Below are 24,465 nucleotides of genomic sequence, written 5' to 3' on the forward strand. Positions count from 1 at the left end.
TATGGTGTGTGTGTGTGTTTGTTTATTTATATATATATATATGGTTCCTGTCTTATTTGTTCTGACTGTGCAATCGAGAAGGTTTTAGCTAACAGAAAAAGTGGAATCCATTCCACTGATGCTTTTAGTGAATAACATCCAAAAGTCAGTTGATAATGATATGACACAAAAACCATGGGGGAAAAAAAACAGGTTGAACTGCCCCAGATGCTAACTATTCCTAAGTCCTAAGTAAAAAGTCTTATTGTACTCTTAGAGTCAGTGGTTCTACTTATGTAAGCAGCAAGCACTCCTAACAATGGTAGCTTCCGGTGTGACAAAAATGCTTGTTGTATGAATTGCTTGTAATCAGCAGTCACACAGGAAAGAAGATAGGACAGAAATAGGCCATGAACTCAAAGCAAAAGTCAAAGAGAATGAATAAGAGAATTAGGAAAGGGGGGGGGGATTAAAATATATATAAAGAGGACGGAATAGCCAAATACCATAATTTAAAATTGGCAATGGATTAGTAAACTAATTTTTCAGAAAAAAATAAAGTGGAGTAAAGTGGCAGAACAGGAATGTACCTAACTGACTGGTAGAACTATAGCAGGAAACCATACATTAAAAGAATGAGCTTTTAATTTGCATAGCTACATCTTAAACTGCTGAATTTTAGATTTCTGGTTCTGATAGGATGTCTCATGTTTGTTCTGATTTCCACCGCAATATAATTTGCCAGTCCCTGAGAAAACATTTTTTTCTTCATTCTAGTACAAAGTATTGTTAGCATGCTAGTGCAGGCTCTCTTATATAAGCTGGTTAATCAAGTTTACCATTCACACTGCTTTGAGAATTACATAAAGCAGTTGAGTGCTCACATGTTCCACTGTGCATGTAAGTGGTGTTTGATGCTTTAGTGTTTGAAGCTAATATTCATTGGCTTAAATTTTTCTTGTATTAGAGAAGAATGGGAAGTTTGCAATAATTTTCAGGTATCAAGTCAGTTATCTTCTTAATTCTTTGGTTTTTGTTATTATCTAATATTGCATTAGACATTGCAATGCACAGTTATCTAGAGATAGGATTTTTAAAATTAAATGTCTTTTCAAAGTAAGTGATAAACTATTTAAACTTTTGAAATGGTTTCTTTTCACTTATTCATCAATATAAGCTTATTGTAAAGAAGACTATTGAAATGTCACCAGTAGAACACATGTGACAGTGTGTTAGAGTTTTTATTTGGAGACTACTGTTGTCTGAGAAAATTAAAAAAAAACATTTACCTGTATATATTAATATTTGAATAGCTGAAATTTCTATTTATTTTTTAAGTATGTGGAAATAGTTTCATATTGTGCTTTCTGTGGTTGTTCAGATTTAGTCCTCAATGTTGCCAAAATATACTTGCATTTCTATATTATGTGTCCATGTATTCAAGAGGCAGACAGCTTTATATTAGTATACCCGGTCTAATGTGTCTGAAACTGATGTATTATCAGTGTTTTAAGAATCTGGGAGTGGAGTAAGAATGACAGAACTGTAACAACAGAAACTGAATATAGCATTTCATTCATTGTTGATATGATTATACATTTGGAACTCTGCAGCAATGATTTTTTTAACTTTTGGTGTTACATGGGACTGCTGACATGGTTGCTATTGTTTAGTTTGCTTTTGAAATTATTTACGTTAGAAAAAAAACTTAGGAGTTATATTCTCTGAACTTTTATCTGTTTCTATGATTTTTTAAAAAGTAAAAACATAAGTAGAATCTACTGTTTTGTATTGTTTTATAGTACAGTATTACTGTGAAAGCTATCAAACAATGGCTTAGGTATCTGCCTATTTAAATGCATATTTATCTTGCTAAATATGGTTGCTGTATGGTTATTTTTATAATGCCATAAATATGTTTTGATAAAAAGACTTGACTGTACTTAAGGACTGGTATTCAGCCAATTCATTCAGCTATGTTCCATTCTTTGATTGGTTTAAATTCCAAAAGAATAGAACAATAAGAACAATAAGAAACCAATATGGAACTAATAAAGAACTTTATCAACAAATACATTGCTATATAAATCAATCCAGATTCCAGATTCATTGTACATTGAATTTATCATTTAATTACTATTCTTTTTTTCCTTGTTTTCAATCTGTTTGTAGATGGCTCAGTGCGTGACCAAGGTGGAACTGTCCATATCCTGTAACGACCTGATTGATAAAGATGTTGGCTCAAAATCTGATCCTCTGTGTGTCTTGCTTCAAAATGTTGGTGGCGATCAGTGGACTGAAGTAAGGAATTTACCAGGTGTAGAGAAATCCCGTTGATAGAGATTGGTTTTAAGTACGATTAAGTTAACCTCAGTGGAAACTTCCAGTCAACGAAGCAGTGGAAGTGATGTGCCGGTGTCTGGAGGCTGTTGGGGCCTGGATGGGTGTCAACAGACTCAAACTCAACCCTGATAAGACGGAGTGGCTGTGGGTTCTGCCTCCCAAGGACAATTCCATCTGTCCGTCCATTACCCTGGGGGGGGGGGAATTATTGACCCCTTCGGAGAGGGTCCGCAACTTGGGCGTCCTCCTCGATCCACAGCTCACATTAGAGAACCACCTTTCAGCTGTGGCTAGGGGGGCGTTTGCCCAGGTTCGCCTGGTGCAGCAGTTGTGGCCCTATTTGGACCAGGACTCACTACTCACAGTCACTCATGCCCTCATCACCTCGAGGTTCAACTACTGTAATGCTCTGTACATGGGACTACCTTTGAAAAGTATTCGGAAACTCCAGATCGTGCAGAATGCAGCTGCGAGAGCAGTCGTGGGCCTACCTAGGTATGCCCATGTTTCACCAACACTCCGCAGTCTGCATTGGTTGCCGATCAATTTCCGGTCACAATTCAAAGTGTTGGTTACGACCTTTAAAGCCCTTCATGGCATTGGATCAGAATATCTCCGAGACCGCCTTCTGCCCCACGAATCCCAGCGAACGATTAGGTCCCACAGAGTGGGCCTTCTCCGGGTCCCGTCAACTAAACAATGTCGGTTGGCGGGCCCCATGGGAAGAGCCTTCTCTGTGGCAGCCCCGGCCCTCTGGAACCAACTCCCCCCAGAGATTAGAACTGCCCCTACTCTCCTTGCCTTTTGTAAGGTCCTTAAAACCCACCTTTGTCGTCAGACATGGGGGAACTGAGACATCTCCACCGGGCATATACAATTTATGCATGGTATGTTTGTATATATGGTTGTTTAGTAAATGGTTTTTTAAAAATATTTTAAACTATAAGTTAGATTTGTCATGAATTGTTTTGTTCTGTTGTGAGCCACCCCGAGTCTGCGGAGAGGGGCGGCATACAAATCTAAATAATAAATAAATAAATAAAACATTTCCAAGGAATTATTTTTGGCAAATTTGGTGCTGAATGCATTACATTCCCCCTAAATAACCATAAACACAATTACACGATCCCAAAATGAGTATTATTAGTACATTCAGTGTTTTGTTATTTAACATATCCCATTTGATTTTTAAATATATTTATTGTTAAATAATTTTGCTCCTTGTTATTGAATAGTTTGAGAAGGGAAAAAGAAATAGACTACAATGAGAAAGGAATTCTTACTCTTTTTGTTGATTCTTTACATAGTGGTTTTAATATAATTTAGATGTGCCTGGTAAGTAACTACATAAATATAACCTTTGAACATTAACAATAATTTTTATTCAGTTATTTACATTAAAAAAGGACATACAATAACATACAAACAATAAACAAAACAATACAATGACATACAATATATACACATCTAGGGTTATCATACAGTAATTTGTATATATAATCTATTCATACTTATACATGAATTAACATAATTCTATATATTACAAGATTTGCTTAATAGGCATAGTTATAGTAATTTATGGTTAATAAAGTCATATATGCACAACTACGTTAAACCACTTACAAATTCATTTTATTTTCTCCTTTCAAGCCAATTGTAAAATAAACTCCAAATTTCATAGTATTCAGAATCCTCCTTTTCATTTAACTCCATTGTCATTTTATCTAATTATCTAATTTAGCACATTTTGTTTGTTTCATTTGCTATATATTAATCTATTTTGTTTATACTGCATTGTGTGTTAAGTGGCCCTTTTTCTTTTTTGTTGTTATAGTTGGATCGAACTGAAAAAATAAAGAATTGCCAGAACCCTCAATTTTCAAAAAAACTGCTAATAGATTATTATTTTGAGAAAGTTCAGAAGCTGAAATTTGGTATATATGATATTGATAATAAGTCATATGACTTAGGTGATGATGATTACCTTGGAGGAGCTGAATGTACCCTGGGCCAGGTACTGTAAACAGCTATGATCATTACTAAATAAAATGTTAAGTAAAAGTTTAAATTTATTTATTTGTTGGTAGTGAATGAATAAAAGGAGATACTAATAAACAGAAGCTTTAAGTTAAAAAAGGAGAGAGCAAATTACTGTTCTTCTCTTTTGTTATTCTTGTTTAGAGGAAGCAGGACTTCCTGTTTCTCTGGCAGAATTGTTAAAATAAATGTAAAACCAATTATTTCTCTATTTTGGTTGACTGATTGCATTTATAAGTAACAGTAATAAATAACAATATCAGTAAAAATGGTTTGATTCAAAAAATCCACAAAATTGTGCCTGCCCTTCTAAATTACTCATATCTTCTGGACACCTAAGCCTATAGTTTGAGAATCCACGCTAATTAAAAATTGTCCTATCAGGCTCCCCAAGAAATGATTTCTCCTAAAATAACCAGGCAGTGTAATCTTTTATTGAGAAGGGTTAGTGAAGTTCAGATTTTTACAATTTTTACAGATTTTTACAATATAAATAATTATAAGACACATTTTCCTATTTTTTCTTGTATAATTTGAATAATGTATGCAAATTTATCTTTCAGATTGTATCAAGTAAAATACTTGTTCAGACTTTAATGTTGAAGAAAGGAAAGCCTGCAGGGAAAGGCATTATTACGGTAAAAAGAAAACTCAGTTATAATTTGTTGTGAATATATGAATTAAAGTACACATCTGTTTCTTCTAGAGATGTGATGGTGAAACCATATCGGAGGGCATGCAAGGCGTTGCCCTATGTCAGCTCTAGTGCATGTTGGCCAGCTGATCTGGGGCATTGAGGGAGGATGTTTTCACTCTCCCCAGGCTTCAGGAGGCTTCCCTGAAGTTTCCAGTGTGTGAAAAATGGCCCAACGGGCGAACTGGAAGTTCGGAAAAACAGACTTATGTTTTGCCTGTTGGGCCATTTTACACACTCTGGAGGCTCTATGAAGCCTCCAGAGTGCAAAAAAACAATCCAATGGCCAAACTGGAAGTCCGTTTTTCCAAACTTCCAGTTTGCCTGTTGGTCTGTTTTTTACACTCCAGAGGCTTCAGGGAAGTCTGAGCGTGAAAATGGCCCAACCGGGGTGAGGGTGCTGCAAAGTCCCTGAGGGGAACGATGTCTTCAGAGGGACTTAGAGCAACCCCAGCCATGGGGGGTCACTCACGAACGTGAATCCTAGAAACAAAACTTGGACACATTTCTCTCTGGGTGAAATGACACAGTATTGAGCTGTGCACCTCCTTTTATTGGGGGACATATGCAAATGGGAGTGATTACACGTACATGTCAAGTGATATACAAACATCAAATAACATAACTCTTAAACATGACACAACGTCCGAGTCCTTCCCATCTCCATATGGCACGTAACTAGTTTCTACTGAACAAATGTCTCTCATGGCCAATTTCCTGTGACCTATTGTTAATACAGCTATCTCCTGTTTACCACAAAGCAAGGTCTTTTATCACAGCCTTCGTCCTGTTTACCCCAGGGAATGTAAATTGCATCTTTTGATCACACAGTTCTTTTCCTGTTGACACATTCTTGTTATTCGAGGACAGCCACTGAATCGTTTTATGGCCAGTCACTTCCTAAGCAGATTTCACCAGAAGTTCAGACTTATCTTATGTGATTTTTTACGTACAGTCCTGTCCTGGCTAACGGAATAAAAGAGTATAAGGCATTTATGTCAGAAGTACAGATATGAAATCCTATTCTAACATTATGCTATGGCAGCTACACCGGGGGGGATGGGATGCATGCACGCATGTGCAGTGTGGTGCACATGGGGGTGGGGGTGGTTGTGTGCTGGCACACCCATGCAGTAGCACATGCGCACACTCCCATTTTTGGTACACAAGAAGAAAAAGGGTTGCCATCACTGTTCTAAAGTTCAATATATCTCAAGCATTTTTTCCCTTTAGCTAAGCTAATACAGTATGTATCCATTGTTTGGTTTGTAACTTTTGTTATCAAACTAATTTTTAAATAGATATTCTGCAACAATAGGAAAAATTCCAAGATTACTAAAACAACGTTTCCTTCAACCTGCAGATTTGTGCAGAAGAGATTAAAGATACCAGAATTGTTTCTATTGAGGTTGAAGCTCGGAATTTAGACAAAAAGGTAAAAAGAGGTTTTTAAAAAATAACTCTTAGTATATCAGTCATGATCTAATTTTGAAATTATTTTAATCCCAAAGTTTCAGTCGTCACCTGAGTCTACACGTTTATCCAGGGATGAACCTCCAGAATTTACTGAGCAAAAATCCCTTATCTTAGAATTTACTCCCCGGTGATGAAAAGTTGGAAACAAGCCCCTATTTTTCCATTAGAGCTTTTCTGATTTTTTTTTTAGAAGGCAATCAATAAGTTTCATTCTTTGAACATGGAACTGAGGCAACAGGCCTAGACCTGTTGTTTGAGGTTGTGTGTATGCAGTACTTCTGCCATATATTATCCCAATGCTATTAGTGTTTTAATAAAGGAAGCCTGCTTCCATGCTCCTTCCATCAATATCTTATGCTACATATCAGAAAAGTATCCTTCCCTTTATCTGGTACAGGACATTGTCAGCAGCATGGACAAAAGGCACTCCCAGGAGTCCTTGGCTACTTCTAGCTCAGTTTTCCTTCCCATATTAACTAGGACAAAGTGGACACTGGATTCAGAGGGCACACATATTACATATCTGGTACCACAGTGTCTCTGGCATGAGATAGCTTCCTTCTGTAGAGTTCCAGGTAACAAACAACAACTGAGCCAATACTTTTTGCAGGGACTTTTTGTCTGATGAAACTTAATATGTGTTGGTGATGACGTATAAAGCCCTGCATGGCATCGGACCAGATTACTTACGGGACCGCCTTCTTCCGCACAAATCCCAGCGGCCGATAAGGTCCCACAGAGTTGGCCTTCTCCAGGTCCTGTCGACCAGACAATGTCGTCTGGCAGGGCCTAGGGGAAGAGCCTTCTCTGTGGCGGTCCTGGCCTTCTGGAATCAGCTCCCTCCAGACATTCGCACTGCCCACCCCCCTTGCCTTTCACAAGAGCCTTAAGACCCATCTATGTCGCCATGGTCTTCTCTGACCGTTAAATGTTATGTGTGGATGTGATTGAGTAGATTGACTGTTTTTTACATAATGGGATTTTTAACTTACTGTTTTTAAATATTAGATTTGTATATGTATTATTTGTATTGCATGTTGCGAGCCGCTCCGGGTCCTTGGAGAGGGGTGGCATACAAGTCTAATAAATAATAATAATAATGTGACAGTACTCTGGAATCCACACTGCCATCAACTATCCTGCTCTACCTCTTCTCCTCTCCCTCCCCCCCCCAAAATTGTCTTTTGAGGAATATTTGCAAATATTCTTGCCAAGATTTCTTTCACTGCACTTGGACAAAGAACATTCAACACTGGGTGCTTCAATATCTATGCAATGTCCAGAATGAACAGTGCTAAATATTACAGCAATTCTTTCTTTCTTTCTTTCTTTCTTTCTTTCTTTCTTTCTTTCTTTCTTTCTTTCTTTCTTCCTTCCTTCCTTCCTTCCTTCCTTCCTTCCTTCCTTCCTTCCTTCCTTCCTTCCTTCCTTCCTTCCTTCCTTCCTTCGTTCATACGTTTGTTCATTCATTCATTCATTCAAATTTTTATGCCGCCCTTCTCCTTAGACTCAGGGTGGCTTACAACATGTTAGCAATAGCACTTTTTTTAACAGAGCCGGCATACTTCCCCCATAACCCGGGGCGTCATAATAGAAACGGTCAATCATAATTTAGAATTATATGTTTTTTTCATTAGGAAAACCATCTGTCTGGTATTCTCCTCCCCCACATCATTATCCTGGATTGTAGCTAAAGAAGGGTTCAACCATAGGGATGCCACAAAAAGTGTGAAAACAGTCATAAGTCACTTTTTTTAGTGCTGTTGTAATTTTGAATGGTCACTAAATGAACTGTTGTAGATGAAATGTTTTATTTTTCTTATATCTGTATAAATTCCCCCCCCCCCCAATACAGGACTTTTTAGGCAAATCAGACCCATTTTTGGAATTCTATAAACAGAGTGAGAGTGGAAAATGGCAGCTTGTTTACCGATCAGAGGTATGTTTTCCAGTCATTCCATCTTGGTTCATCAAGAGTTCTTATATATTAATGGAGAGTTACAGGTCTATGTATGAAATTGGGTTGGGTTTCAAATTCAACAAATCGGTTTGATTTGGACATATTTTTGCTTTCCTGTGATGTAGAATTGGTTTTCTCTCATTTATCATATCTTCCTTCAAAGGTTTGTGCAGAGTTTCAGACTTGTTTTATTATTCTGAAGCTCCAGTCTCTTGCAAATGTGACAATAAAAAGAGAGAGAGAATAAAAGTCCTTGGTGCGCACAGGAGTTTTGGAATATAAGACGCACCGGAGTATAAAACGTGCCTTAATTTTGGAGTAGGAAAATAGGAAAAAGAATCTGCTTTCCAGATATTCATCTGGCTCGCATCCTTAGTCTGACCAGTTTCAACACATTATTTTATCCCCTGGTTGGGTTTTTAAAAATCCTTATTCAGAGGGAGTAACAATGAAAGAGCTTGCAAGCCAGTAAGAACTGGGAAAATCATTAATTAGGGCTGGAAAGAAACATTTGGAACAAGTAGACTAGTGAAAAAAAGCCTGCAAAGACAAGGATTTGGAAAACATTGACAGAATAACAATGAAAGACCTTGCAAAGGGTAAGAACTGGGAACATCGTTAGCCCCTGGTTAGGCCTGGAAAGAAACAGTTGCTGCATGTTAGAGCAATGAAAGAAACCCTGCAAAGACTTAGGGCGTGGAAAACATTCTTTGCAAAGAGAAACAATGAAAGAACCTGCAAGGTAACAGCTGGGAAGATCGTTAGCACCTAGTTAGGGCTGGGGGGGGGGAAGGAAAGCTTCAAAAAAATCTACATTCAAAGTATAAATCACACCTGAATTTTAGGGAGGAAAAAGGTACATCTCTGAAAAATATGGCACACAAATTGCGTTTCTGGGATTAGAGTGACCTCTACCATCTTTGTTTATCTCCCTTGCATTCTTTGGTGCAAGGTGAGATTATGAGGACAGGGATTCTTGGCCCACTGATTTGGACAGTTCAGGGACCAGCAGGAGTGCTTGACTGTGGGTCTTATAGACCAAAAAATATCTAGATGCCACCCATCTCGCATGAAGGTACACAAGAAATACAATTGTTACTTTAGGAAAAAACGCAAGACTATAAGGTAACATTGTGGTTGTCTTGGACAAATGTGGCCCTGACTAGAAAAAACAAATCTTTGGAGAGATATAAAAAAAATGAGAAAACGTGTGCTTTCATTGATTATATTGATTATAACTATTTAAAACAATATTTTTAGGTAATTAAGAACAACTTGAATCCTTGCTGGAAAAAATTCAGCGTACCTTTGCAAACATTTTGTGGTGGTGACTTCAACAGACAAATCAAGGTGAGGACAATGATTCATTTCAGCAATTTATAAACTCATTTTATTCAACTCATTTTTTGTTCTGATATGATGCCTGATTTTTAGATGAGTTAGAATGAAAACGTATTTATCTATGATGATTTCATTGGCTAATTATTTATAAAGCAAACTGCTTCTCACTCTATTTTCATCTGTTTATTTCTCTGAAATGCACTAGTACTCCCTCCCCTCTACTTTTGATTGCTTTAAAAGATTATTTAATATAATTTGTAATGTAATAGATCTATGCTGAACAGCAAAAGTATAGGTGGTTCTCATTTAGTGACTGCAATTGATTCCTGTGACTCAGTCATTAAGCAAAATGTTCGCTAAATGAAAATCACATGTGACTGTGACTGCACTTAGAATTTTATTTCATCTTTCCATTGGTAAGACAGTATCAGAAGGATACGATCCTAAAAAGTTGGGTGAACGCTAACAATAGGGAAGGTTTCTGGATATCAGTTCAAGAGGAAGTTGAGTGACAGAGCAAATTCTACACACACCATTTTTTCTCCCCCACTCTATAAATGCTCACCCATCATTGGGATAATTAACAAAAAGTGAATTAATGTTTAGAATAGAATAGAATTTTATTGGCCAAGTGTGATTGGACACACAAGGAATTTGTCTTGGTGCATATGTTCTCAGCATACATAAAAGAAAAAAGATACATTTGTCAAGAATCATGTGGTACAACACTTAATGATTGTCATAGGGGTCAAATAAGCAATGAAGAAAGAAGAAATATGTAGATTTATATGTAGATTCTTTTCAGAGGAAGGGATTAAAATAGAACAAGCAGGAACACAGTGGAGAATACACATCAAAATGAATTTGCTAGCTTCTGTTTGCTAGTCCTTTGTGGCTATAAGCAGGAGATGCTTAAGAAGCAAAGAAAACCCTTTTAGTATGAAACTGATTAGGGTCTTGTCAGTATCAGGCAGCCGTGGGAGGGATATAATTAATTAAGTTAGAGAACTGAGCATGAGGTTAGAACAGCTGTGTTGTGGAAAATTAGCTTGTTAGATAACCTCTCTGCAAGAGGGAGTGGAAAGAAAAACAAGTCAACCACAGAACAACACTAATACTTAGTGAGTATAAGTTTGACAGAGCTTCTGTGAAGTTGCAAACATGGGCATTGGTGGCAAAGTTACTTTTTTATCATAGTTGTACTGCAAACAGTTGCTATCCAAGGCAATAACAAAACAAGGATAACTTGTATTTATAAAGATTATGCTATTATTTAGTATTCACACTTAAGAAATGTATTTTTCTTGAAGACCAAGATTATGAAGACATAAAGTATGAGCTTGCATTTTGTAAAGTAAGTGTGACATTGTTGATTGTGGATATAAAGATACAAAAACATGACCTGAATGTACCAGATGTATCTATTTTGCAGTTTTGGCATAATATTTTGTAGTCTTAATTTATAAAACCAGTATGCTCATGTCAAAACATTCTAGAACACAGTGATTGCAAAACTCATAATTACCGTTATCACTTTTTAAAATTATATTTCAGAGTAGTGTATGAAACTGCCTAATATATTTATTTTGCTGATGTTCATTAGAAAAGTTACCTAATAGCCTAGTCCAGTGATGGTGAATCTTTTCTTACTTGGATGCTGAAAGAGCGTGTGTGTGCTATTGTGCATGCATCAGTGCCCACACCCATAATTCAATGCCTGGAGAGTGCGAAAACAGCTTCCCCCACCCCTGGAGGCCGGAAATTTCTGGTGGGCCCAGTAGGCTTGTGTTTTGCCTTCTCCGGGCTCCAAAGGCTTCCCCGGAGCTGGAGGAAGGTAAAAACGCCCTCCCCTATCCCTCTGGAGGCTCTCTGCAAGCCAAAAATGCCCTCCCAGAGCCTCTATGCGAGCCAAAAATCAGCACACACATGCAAGTTGGAGCTGAACTAGGTCAACAGCTTGTGTGCCAGCAGATAAGGCTCCGCGTGCCACCTGTAGCACCCATGCCATAGGTTCGCCATTACTGGCCTAATCATTAATTGTCAGGTGTGAACAATCAGATCCACACTTGAAGAGTTCAACTAGTTATTTTATTGCTGAAGCCTATGCATAGGAATCTTTTCAGACTGATGGTGTGTATCTGGGTTAGGATAAATAAGATTCAACAGCTTTGGGTGAAAAGTTGGGAGCTAGATTCATCCTCTTTGCTTGCATAGGGATTTTAGACTAATTCCTTATTTGACTCTTACTCCTGACTAGGCCTGTCTCTCTGAAATCAATACATTTCAACATTTAATTTCAACTTAGATTTTAAATACCTCCATTCAATTTTCACAACCTGGGGTTGAATGTAAAGCAAAAGGATAGGATCTGGCATTTTATGTAGAAGAAGTCCTTTAAGGCTGCTACTAACAGATATTAATGCAGCATTATGAAACATAATGGTGGTTTATAAGTAATAAATACATCATAAGCATAAGTTGAAATAATTAAACTATGATTTTTTCCTCTGTTGGGAGAAAAGTTTCAAAAATATGAAAAAATTCAGAAGAGGTAGACATGAGAAGGTTGGATGAAATAAACTGGTGGATTAGAAATACATAATTATTTACACTAAAAAATAAGAGTGAGTTCCTCATTCCTCTTGAATGAGTAATGATCCTGGATTAAAATATTTTTTTCTATAGTATTTCCTCCTTGCAACATCATATTCTTTGTTTATCCTCCCATTAAAAAAAACCTTAGAGGTATGCAGTTTCTCCTCTTTAGTTAAGGTTGCTTGAGAGAAGATAATAGATAAGGAAAAGTAGTTGCCATTAAGATTATTCTCAGTTATTTATTTCAAGAACAGTGAGATGAAAGTTCTATTTTATTTAAAGATATTATTATTCAAATGTCTTTTAAGCCAGAACAATATCTATATGATTTCCAGATTTTTATATTTTATGCTGAACATTTAATTTAATATGGACATTCAGGTCATATTTTATTTCGTTGTTGTTGCCTTGCAGTTTCTGCATGAATGGATGTTCTCATAAAACCTCATAAAACAGAGAAGAACTGTGTGGTTCAGTTTTTGTCATATTTTGTATAATTCATGCACCTACTTGCTGTTGCGTATCTTATATTTAAGTTCTGTTTTAAACTCGTCTTGACCTTACATTGCCTATGCCAGCCTTTCCCAATCTGACATGCTCCAGATTTATTACAACCGCAATTCTCAGACATTTTCTATAGCAGTATTCTGAGAAGTGTTTATCAACATATCTGGAGGGCATCAGATTAGGAATTGCTATTTATCATGGCACATACAGCATTTAAGGTTTATGTATGTTTCCCAGTTGAATGCTTATTTTCTTCAATTGGATTATTTGATCCTTGGATCAGTGATGCATATTTTTTTAAATATGCTTTGTATCTGAGTTGCCTTCCCATTGCATAGTGAACACCTAACTATTATATATTTGTTTTATACGCTTTGTTTTTACACTCTATCCTGTGATCCGCCCCGAGTTTTCAGAGAAGGGCGGCATACAAATCTAATAAATAAATAAATAAATAAATAAATATTACATAGTGGTCCTTCAGGACTCATTTTGGGGTTTCTTTCTTACTATTAGGTTGCAGTTAGTGATATGGATGACAACACCAGTTCAGACTTAATAGGGGAATTCATATGCAACGTCTCAAAGCTGTTGGAAGTGAGAGATCAAGTGGTGAGCAGCAGTCATTCTCCTTGTCTATTGCTCTCTGTCTCTTTCCTTTCAGGTGCACTGTTATGATTATGATAGTGATGGGTCACATGATTTGATAGGCAGTTTTGAAAGTACCTTGTCCCAGATACAGAAGGCAGGTGACAGTTCTCCGGTGAGCTTTTAATTTTACATTATTTGATTCATTTAATCATTGTATTCTTATTCCAAGAATATTTTTTGTGCAGATGTATATTTGTGTGTATATATGTGTGTGTTTATGGAGGATAAAACAAGTTATATATGTTACACAGTTAGTTTTCTTTTCTTTTTTTTGAGCCTTCCATGAAGATAATATTCTGATTCTTATGAATCAAAATTTGTAGAGTTAGGAAAGCGGCTATATGGCTGAGTTCGTTGCAGCAGTAATATAAGTAAATTTTCTTTAGTTGAATATAATTTTTCTTCTTCATGCTGATTAATCTTTTGCTGCATTGAAAGGCAGGGTGATAATCAAGTAATTTCTAATTTGGATTTAATTTTCCAATGAGTTTTCAATGGAGAATTGATGTTGGCTTACCTGAACTGTCTTCTCTGTGCACTGCGGGGAGAGTCCAAGCATGGGTTAACTTCCTCAGTTGACAGCTGTGATGAGTCAGTTTTCAATGAAAGCATGTATATCCACCCAAGCCAGGACAATGGAATCTAGACGAGAAGCCAGGGTGGGTTTGGACTCTCCCCTCAGTACACAGAGAAGACCATTCAGGTAAGCCAATATCACTTCTCTTGTGCATTGCTAAGGAGAGTCCAAGTGAGGGATATACCCAAGCTTAAGTCTCAAGGGCGGGAGAAGGCTGGTCCAGGGAAGCAGAAATGGAGCAGAAGAACCTGCCTGCCAAACTTAGGGAAACACATCCAGCTTGACAAATGGCGAAGGAGTCATCCAAGTGAGGTGTGACCTTGCGGCCCATGGAGGCTGGCTGAAAGGTGACAAACAATACCTCGGTTTTCCAGAAAGAAGCTGTCTGGTGGATATATATCTGTAGAACCCTCCGGACATCCAATATATGCCAGCAATGTTCCAACAAATGCTTCGGGTTGGAGCAAAAGCCTGGAAGCATTTCCTCCTGGGCCCGATAGAACCAGAAGTTCACATTAGGAAGAAAGAAGGGATCCAGATGGAGGACAACCCTGTCCGGATGAAAATGGCAGAAGTTGTGGTGCACCGAAAGCACAGCCAATTTGGAAACCCTCCTGGCCAATGTGATGGTAACCAAAAAGGCCGTCTTGAAGGTCAGAGTGAAACCATCCTCAACAGCTCAAAGGGAGAAGATGTGAGGGCCTGCAAGACCAGAGAGAGATCACAGGAAGGATCTATGGACAACCTGGGTCTCAAATTTGCAGCTTCCCTCAGAAACTCACCAATGGCGGGGTGGTAGTACAAGGAAGACAGTTTTTTTAGTCAGAGAACCGTCCACAAAGTTGCAACCTGCTGATGAAGCATGTTTGGAGCAAAACCTTTCTTAAACCCCATTAGTAAGAAGTCCAAAATTTGTGGAATTGATTTGTACAGCGGTCCCAATGGGCCTGGGCACAAAACTTGCAACAGGCAGACCAGGTCATGTGATAGATGCACGTGGTGGAGTCTTGATGAAAAGCCTGGATGATGACAATTACTTTGTCAGAGTATCATTCATCCTGGAAAAGGGTCCCCTCAAGTGCCAGACGGTCAGATGTAGACATTGCGAGTCTGGATGAAGAAGAGCACTCTGGCTGAGGGAGATCCGGCCTTTGGGAATTTGCCAAAGATGAGACACCCATAACTCCACCAGATCTATAATTCAAGGGCGATGTGGCCAATGGAGAGCGACCAGAAATAGCTCCGCCCTCTCTGGAAGCATCTTCCAAACTACTCTCGGAAGGAGGGAAAGTAGAGGAAAGGCTTAAAGGAGGTCTGGTGAAGAAGGCATTGACCCCTTTGACCCTCCACGCTGAGAACCTGAAGAAAAATCTCAGCAGTTGAGTGTTGTTTGGAGTCTCAGACAAGTCTACCACTGATTGATCAAACATCCTGGCCAGAGTCTCATACAGGGTGGGATCCAAGCACCAATCTGCCAGATCCATCATGGAATGGCTGAGCCAGTCCGCCTGCACATTCAAGGAGCCTGAGATGTGTTCCACTTGAAGTGACTTCACATGTGACTCTGCCCACAGTCCAATCCTCTGTGCTTCTTTCATGAGATGCCTTTATCTTGTCCCCCCCTGGTGGTTGATCGACCAGGACATGGGCATTGTTCACCATCGGTTCAAAATGTTGAAGAGCTAAGAACACCGCTCACAGCAGGTTGACGTTGGTGTTGACCAAGTCTGATGGCTGCCAGCAGCCCTGGGTTACCTAAGATCAGGCATGGGCACCCCACCCATCTGTGGTTAGAATCACCGTGGTGGGTTCTTTGAAGAGACAGCCCTTCAGAGTGGCCGACGACACAATGTAGTGAACAGCAGACCGCCGTCGGTATCCTCACCAGGGCAGTGGAATTTTTGGTTCTTATTCGCTGAAAGGGAAGTAGGCTCCATTGTAGAGTCCAAGCATGCAGTCTCGCCCACAGCATCATGTCTATATAGGAGATGAACATCCCCAGCAACTTGGACAGCAGTGCCATGGTCACCTGATGTTGAGGACACATTAGCTCCACCAGTGAAACGATGTTGGCCTGGCCTTTCAGTTACAAGAAAACTTCGCAGGTGTCAGTATTGATTATAGTCAATACTGGAGGAGTGAGGTAGTGGGTGTGAGATGACTCTTTGGAAAGTGCCTGCAAGGTCTGAATCGTCAGCATGAGATATTCACGTGCACTTCGGGGTAAAGACAACTGTATAATTATATCATCCTGATAACATTGAAGATGCAGTGGGCACACCCGGAGAAGATGCCACCACCACATCCAGGAGCTTGGTGAAATAAATTTGCTTGTCAGGCAGTTTTATTATACATCCTGAATGACAATCATAAAGTTAAAGGAAGTTTTGAATCCTTTACATCACAGTGCAAAATACCTATTTGAATTCATTCCTTTTTTTATTCAAATGTCTGGGGAGTAATTATAATATACAGTACAACAAATCCAAATCCAAATTATTGCAAGGTGCATTTTTAGGGTATTTCGTATAACTGGATCTGATTGTGCCTCATTAGTACAAAATTTCTGCTTTCATTCTTTAAGACAGTGTTTCCCAACCTTGGCAACTTGAAGATATTTATTTATTTATTTATTTATTATTTGGATTTGTATGCCGCCCCTCTCCGAAGACTCGGGGCGGCTCACAACAAGTGAAACAAATCATAAGTAATCCAATTAATTAAAATATTTAAAGATTTAAAAAACCCCATATACTAACAGACACACACACAAGCATACCATGTATAAATTAAACGTGCCCAGGGGGAGATGTTTCAATTCCCCCATGCCTGACGGCAAAGGTGGGTTTTAAGGAGTTTACGGAAGGCAGGAAGAGTAGGGGCAGTTCTAATCTCCGGGGGGAGTTGGTTCCAGAGAGCCGGTGCCGCCACAGAGAAGGCTCTTCCCCTGGGGCCCGCCAACCGACATTGTTTAGTTGACGGGACCCGGAGAAGGCCCACTCTGTGGGACCTAATCGGTCGCTGGGATTCGTGCGGCAGGAGGCGCTCTCGGAGATATTCTGGTCCGATGCCATGAAGGGCTTTAAAGGTCATAACCAACACTTTGAATTGTGACCGGAAATTGATCGGCAGCCAATGCAGACTGCGGAGTGATGGTGAAACATGGGCATACCTAGGTAAGCCCATGACTGCTCTCGCAGCTGCATTCTGCAGGATCTGAAGTTTCCGAACACTTTTCAAAGGTAGCCCCATGTAGAGAGCATTACAGTAGTCGAACCTCGAGGTGATGAGGGCATGAGTGACTGTGAGCAATGAGTCCCGGTCCAGATAGGGCCGCAACTGGTGCACCAGGCGAGCCTGGGCAAACGCCCCCCTCGCCACAGCTGAGAGATGGTTTTCTAATGTGAGCTGTGGATCGAGGAGGACGCCCAAGTTGCGGACCCTCTCTGAGGGGGTCAGTAATTCCCCCCCCAGGGTAATGGACGGACAGATGGGATTGTCCTTGGGAGGCAAAACCCACAGCCACTCCGTCTTATCCGGGTTGAGCTTGAGTCTGTTGACACCCATCCAGGCCCCAACAGCCTCCAGGCACCGGCACATCATTTCCACCGCTTCGTTGACTGGGCATGGGGTGGAGATGTAAAGCTGGGTATCATCGGCATATTGATGATACCTCACCCCATGTCCTTGGATGATCTCTCCCAGCGGTTTCATGTAGATGTTAAATAGCAAGGGGGAGAGGACCGACCCCTGAGGCACCCCACAAGGGAGAGACCTCGGAGCCGACCTCTGACCCCCCACTAACACCGACAAATGCTGGCTGGGGAATTCTGGGAGTTGAAGTCCAAATATCTTCAAGTTGCCAAGGTTGGGAAACACTGCTTTAAGAAATGTTCACTTCAGTGTTCTGATTTCACTAGTCCTAGTTATTTCAGCTCCTAATGTTTTCATTAAATTGTTAGTTGTGCAGGTTACTCTGCTAGCACTTTCACTGACAGGACTATTGAAAATATGGAGGATTAGATCTGATTCTGAACTACAATTTCCAACATGGAAGCCTGGCCACTTGTAAGCTGGCAATTGTAACTTGGCACTTTATAAAGGAGCTTAGGTTCCCCCATTCTTATGCTCATATAATAATTTTAACATTTGTATTTTTCTGCTATCATAATGTTTGATACAAGAATGAATAATATAGAAATTCTTCCTGGTTATCTTTATTTCCCCCCCAAATTAATTTGGATTTACCAGAATCATTATTCCCAATTAATCTTAAAGTGTTAATCTTGATTATATTGATCAATAAGATGGTTTTGTATGTATGCCTTTCATATAGGTTGAATTTGAATGTATTCATCCTGAAAAAAAAAGAAAAAAGAAGAGTTACAAAAACTCTGGCATTGTTAGATTGAAATCCTGTAAGGTAGGAATAATTTCATTTAATCCAGTTGATGTTTCTGTCAACATTAGTTAACAATTGTAATACTGTAATGGTTTTGTTTTTCACAGATTGAAACAGAATATTCATTTCTGGATTATATCATGGGTGGTTGCCAAATTAACTTTACTGTGAGTATCAGGTCATGTATTTGATTTCTAGGTTAAATGTAAGCTCCACCATTTATATTTTTTCAAAATAGTAATGCATAGTAACATTTGCTAAGACACTTTAAAAAAAAGATGTAAATGACTATGATTTACTAAATCCGTTTTATACATTTAGAAAAATTAACTATACTTTTTTGTATAACATAATTACTCTGTAATTAACAACATTTATTGAATACAACAAAGAGTACTGTATGTTTGACTATCTGCCTTCATCTATGAAGCTAGTAACTTAATTTGCCTTTATTTATTTATTTATTTATTTATTCATTCATTCATTCATTCATTCATTCATTCATTCATTCATTCATTCATTCATTCAATTTTTATGCCGCCCTTCTCCTTAGACTCAGGGCGGCTTACAACATGTTAGCAATAGCACTTTTTAACAGAGCCAGCCTATTGCCCCCACAATCCGGGTCCTCATTTTACCTACCTCGGAAGGATGGAAGGCTGAGTCAACCTTGAGCCGATGATGAGATTTGAACCGCTGACCTTCAGATCTACAGTCAGCTTCAGTGGCCTGCAGTACAGCACTCTACCTGCTGCGCCACCCCGGCTCTTTGTCTTTTCAGAAGCTATTTTAGCAGCATTCTGGGTTTTCCTGAACCTAAAGTTTTTGAGTAGAAATATTTTTCTTATCTGATATCTAATTTATCTTTCTTATTCTTCTATCAGGTGGGGATAGATTTTACTGGTTCCAATGGAGATCCAAAGTCACCAGATTCTCTTCACCATATAAGTCCAAATGGGATAAATGAATATCTCACTGCTATCTGGTGTGTGGGCGGTGTGGTCCAGGATTATGACACGTATGTTAAACTTACCATCTTTATCTTATTTACTTACTAAGGCCTAGAAAGATTACAAAAGGTCCATTGTTATAAACTGCATTTCCTTTAAACTGGTAGTTTATTTCATGGAGCTAGAAGTTGCTGCCAACATGTTTTGATTCTAAGATTATTAATTCATTGTCTACTGTGCCTTTGACATATTTATTGGTTCTTTTTGAGCGAAAATTTAATCTGCTATCTCCTAAAATAGCGCTTTGTGTTTAACGTTGTATTATAAGTTACGAGTGAACCATATTTACAGAACTGCTATAACTTTTTGTATGATAAAGAATATTCGAATGCTCTTTCTTCTTCAGTTTAAAAAGGCTTGAACTTGTAACCTAGTTTTCTGAACATTATCACTCTAGAAAAGATCTTGCTAACTACATCTGTATGTAGCTTCAGTTAGCTTTGGTCGTGTTAAAAGTTAAATGTGATTAATTTTGTTCAATCTGCACTTAAAACAAACCTGTATTTTTCATTTTTCAGTGATAAGCTGTTTCCTGCCTTTGGATTTGGTGCTCAAGTTCCTCCCGATTTGCAGGTGGGTTTTTTACTTTAATTATTGTTAATAAATGTTTAGTTACCTCTGATTACATGTCTTAATATGTCTGTTTTCTCAGGTTTCCCATGAATTTGCATTGAACTTTAATCCTACAAACCCTTATTGCAAAGGTAATCATTTATTTTTTTTCTAATAATAATATATTTTAAAAAGAGAGAACAAAAATATACAAGTGATTTTTCATTAAAAATCATAACAGGAACAAGAATAGTTTTGAGAAAAATCAGTGTTTGGGCATGATCATTACTGCAGCATGTCTAAGGATCTGAATTTTAGAAATCTTTATTTAAAAATATGAAAATAGTATTATGATTTCACCTTATAGTAAAGTTTTGGTTTCTATAACATCTGGTTTGGGATAAAACATTAGTGTAATTAGGGGAACAACAATTAATTTAATTAATTAATTTAATTAGATTTAATAATTTAATTAATTTATAAAAAATAAGACAGGAGCTTTCACTGCTTAGGATGGAAGCAGCTCCAGTTTGTTATACGCTATAGCCAAATTTTATTTTAGCTCATACCTATTTAAAATAATAAAATTTGAATTTTGTTAAATACTTTAATACTGGATGTATGTGATATATGTATTGAGCGCAGTCTAACTCATTTTAATGCAATTACTTTCTTTCGGCCAAAAACAAGACCTTGTAAATTTTCTGGAATGCTTTATGAGGCAAAATGAACTTGGCGTTTGTTTGTTTATATCCCACCTATATTATTTTCACAAATAACTCAAGGTACCAAACATACCTTTCTCCTCCTATTTTCCCCATAACATAACTTCCCCAAAATTTCTGTGGGTTGGGCTGGTCCAAAGTCACTCAGCTTCTTTGATATTTTAATTGAAGTTTTTGAAGTATTATTGAAGTTAATTTGTGTTGATGATCAACACAACTTCTTTTACAACAGAAATCACTAGTCTCCTTTAACTTTATCCAACACTGAAATTTATTATTTATTTATTTATTGGATTTGTATGCCGCCCCTCTCCGTGGACTCAGGGCGGCTCACAACAAACAAAAAATACATTAAAAAACAATTAAAATAATCGTTGAGGGCCTTTTCCAAATCATTTTGCCATCTGAAGCATGGCTGACCCCTGTGAGAGAATACTTTTTATTTTTTGGCAAGATGATGAAATTTCCTCTCAAAGCATTTTATACTTTGTACCTTCATACTTCACTTTTTGGGATCTTTTAGGAGTCAGCTTTTTTTTAAATGATATTGTAAACAAATGTGTTAAGGTCATTCAGTTACAAGTTTCACCAAAAAGAAGGATAAAATATGTAATAATAAAATGAAAAGTATCCAAAATCTGTTAAATTATATACTAGCTTGGATTGATGAATTTCTTAAATTTACATAAAAATGTTAGATAAGAATTTAATTTTGAATTTTGAATGACATGTTTGTAGGCAAGATAGCCACCACAACCTCATAGTACAATATATATTGTTAATAATATTTTTTCATCACATTACTCTTAAAAGATTAACTATTTAGTATTTTTAACACCATGCTAATGGGAACGAGTGAAATGAGAATAGAGATAGTCTTCAGATTGCAACCATTCATTCAGTGACCATTAAAGTTTACAATGCAGCTGCAAGAGCAATCATGGGCTTCCCTAGGTACGCCCATGTTACACCAACACTCCGCAGTCTGCATTGGTTGCTGATCAGTTTCCGGTCACAATTCAAAGTGTTGGTTATGACCTATAAAGCCCTTCATGGCATCAGACCAGAATATTTCCGAGACCGCCTTCTGCCGCACAAATCCCAGCGACCGGTTAGGTCCCACAGAGTTGGCCTTCTCCAGGTCCTGTCGACTAAACAATGTCGTCTGGCGGGACCCAGGGAAAGAGCCTTTTCTGTGGCGGCCCCGACCCTCTGGAACCAGCTCCCCCAGAGATTAGGATTGCCCCCACCCTCCTTGTCTTTCGCAAACTCCTTAAAACCCACTTCCTCTGCCGTCAGACATGGGGGAATTGAGACATCTCCCCCAGGCCTATATAGTTTTATGCATGGTATGCTTGTGTTGTATGTTCTTTTAAATAATGGGTTTTAGATATTTTTAAATATTAGATTTGTTCTCTGTACATTGTTTTATTATTGTTGTGAGCCGCCCCGAGTCTGTGGAGAGGGGCAGCATACAAATCTAATTAATAATAATAATAATAATAATAATAATAATAATAATAATAATAATACCACTGAATGAGGGTGACTTAAGATGACTGCTTGGAGTTCCGGCTGTTCCCTTTTCCCTGTGGTCATGTGATTCTTTCATTACATGAGCCAGGGTGGCGCAGTAGTTACAGTGCAGCACTGCAGGCTAGTTCAGCAGTTCAGCAGTTCAAATCTCCCCACCGGCTCAAGGTTGACTCAGCCTTCCATCTTTCCGAAGTGGGTAAAATGAGGACCAAGATTGTTGGGGGCAATATGCTTATTCTGTAAACTGCTTAGAGAGGGCTGTAAAAGCATTATGAAGCCGTATATAAGTCTACATCACAATGAGCTATTTCTGATGTTCCTTGCTGCCTTCTAACAAGCAAAGTCAATGGAAACTGGCAGGAAGTCAAAAATGTGATCATGTACATCACACAGTCTTCGTTTAATGGCTGCAAACAGGACTACCAGAATTGCCTTTGCTAAGCAACAGTTGCAACTGCATTGCTTAGGCTTTCCAAGTCTCAATTGCTTTAAAACCCAAGAACTACCTATAGTTCCCAAAAGTGCTTTTTCAAGAGGCAATTGGACTTTCCGATAAAAGCGCATTTGGGACAACCATGACCAGGATGACTGAGAATCTCCATAGGTATATAGATAAATAACCAACCTAATTAAGTAGACTGCTATTCCCATTTTTTATTGAAAGATTTGAAAAATGTGTACAATACTGCATTCAAAGTTTTTAAGTAATTCTGCTATTTCCTTGTTTTAGGAATCCAAGGAATTATCGATGCCTATCGACAGGCTTTGCCTCAGATTCGTCTTTATGGTCCAACAAACTTCTCTCCAATTATAAACCACGTTGCTAGATTTGCTGCTCATTCAATGCAAGAAAAAACTGCTTCTGTGAGTTGGCTTGGTGTTGTTTTGTTTTACACATTTATTTTTCGTTTAATTTAGGAGGCTCAAATTCAGGTTGTCACAAATCTTTCATGAGGATTACTCAGGGTGTCTAGCAAACCTGGAAAACAGGGAAATTAGGGAATTATCAGGGAAATCAGCAGTTCGGGAAATATCAGAGAATTATCAGGGAATTCATAAAAAAACCCCGGAATAAATCAGGGGAAAAAACCTAACTATTAAAATGTTTAAAAGTCAGGGGAAAATCCTGTTTAAAAAAAATGGATTGTGCTGCCTGGCAGAGTCAAGCAAAAATGAGCATAACTATAGCTACTGATATTTCTCCATGGCTTAGCCGTTTGGTATGATGTCATTTATGACCGTGCCTTAATTAGATTGCAAGTTAGAGGGAAATATCAGGGAGTTTCAAAATGCTTTCCCCCTGGACACACTGATTACTGGTTCGAGGGCCACTACACCAAAAACATTTTATTCTTTATACAAAAGTTGTTTACATGTAATAATTATGTTTTAATTCCTAGTCTACTGTATGGCCATCCAGATGTTGATAAATTGCAACTTTCAGTAGCTTCAGCCAAGTTGAGGGATGCTGACAATTTTAATTCCACACCATTAAAAGTCTTCAGGCTGCCCAGAGAAGACAGATCATTCAAAGAGAAGTTTCAGTTTCCAAAGGAGACACATCTATTCTTCCTTCCTCCACATCCTCTGATTAAACATATAAGTCTTTTGCTATTTTAGTAAAAGTGGAACAAGTTTAAGATGCAGTATTTTTCAGAGTTTAGGTGCACCTATTTACACCCCCCCCCAAAAGAGGGTGAAAACATGGGTGTGTATTATACACCGAATGTAGCTCCACTCAGCCACCCCCACCTTTTGGTCTCTGCCTCCTAGCAATTTACCTCCTTGTAGCAAGCAGCCCAGAGACTGATTAGCAAAGCCACTGATTATATGCCTGCCAACCCTCAGCTGATTGATAAAATCTGCAGGCAAGCCCACATGCTAAAATAAAAGTAAAACTAAAATTGCTATTGCTGAAAAGAACATATCCATATCTTAAAGTCATACCAATGTATAACTCATATAAAAATATAGGCAGTTCTTTGAGCGTCCTCTAAAATAAATTAAACAAATCAAAACCTAAACATAATTATTGAGATCAGAACTGATAGTTAAAAATAATTGAGCTGTTCTTTCCAAT

At 38.2% G+C, this 24,465-nt stretch overlaps 1 protein-coding gene across 11 annotated transcripts in view; it reads left to right on the plus strand.

The window, feature by feature from the left end:
- RBM12 (RNA binding motif protein 12) overlaps positions 1-24,465 on the plus strand; it is a 63,181-nt gene that overhangs the window by 33,561 nt on the left and 5,155 nt on the right. For 9 of the 11 annotated variants that reach the window (XM_070744928.1, XM_070744932.1, XM_070744930.1 and 6 more), the window contains 13 exons: positions 2,152-2,280; positions 4,157-4,336; positions 4,923-4,997; positions 6,417-6,488; positions 8,385-8,468; positions 9,750-9,839; positions 13,597-13,695; positions 18,497-18,583; positions 18,670-18,729; positions 19,447-19,580; positions 20,091-20,145; positions 20,225-20,276; positions 23,116-23,249. In XM_070744928.1, coding sequence (XP_070601029.1) covers positions 2,152-2,280; positions 4,157-4,336; positions 4,923-4,997; positions 6,417-6,488; positions 8,385-8,468; positions 9,750-9,839; positions 13,597-13,695; positions 18,497-18,583; positions 18,670-18,729; positions 19,447-19,580; positions 20,091-20,145; positions 20,225-20,276; positions 23,116-23,249 — 1,251 coding nt within the window. Of the gene's footprint in view, positions 1-857; positions 880-954; positions 978-2,151; positions 2,281-4,156; positions 4,337-4,922; positions 4,998-6,416; positions 6,489-8,384; positions 8,469-9,749; positions 9,840-13,596; positions 13,696-18,496; positions 18,584-18,669; positions 18,730-19,446; positions 19,581-20,090; positions 20,146-20,224; positions 20,277-23,115; positions 23,250-24,465 lie in introns of those variants that run through there. The other 2 variants (XM_070744938.1, XM_070744937.1) reach the window with 2 other exon arrangements.

This window comes from Erythrolamprus reginae, chromosome 3 (genome assembly GCF_031021105.1).
Source record: "Erythrolamprus reginae isolate rEryReg1 chromosome 3, rEryReg1.hap1, whole genome shotgun sequence".
NCBI classification, from domain to species: domain Eukaryota; kingdom Metazoa; phylum Chordata; class Lepidosauria; order Squamata; family Dipsadidae; genus Erythrolamprus; species Erythrolamprus reginae.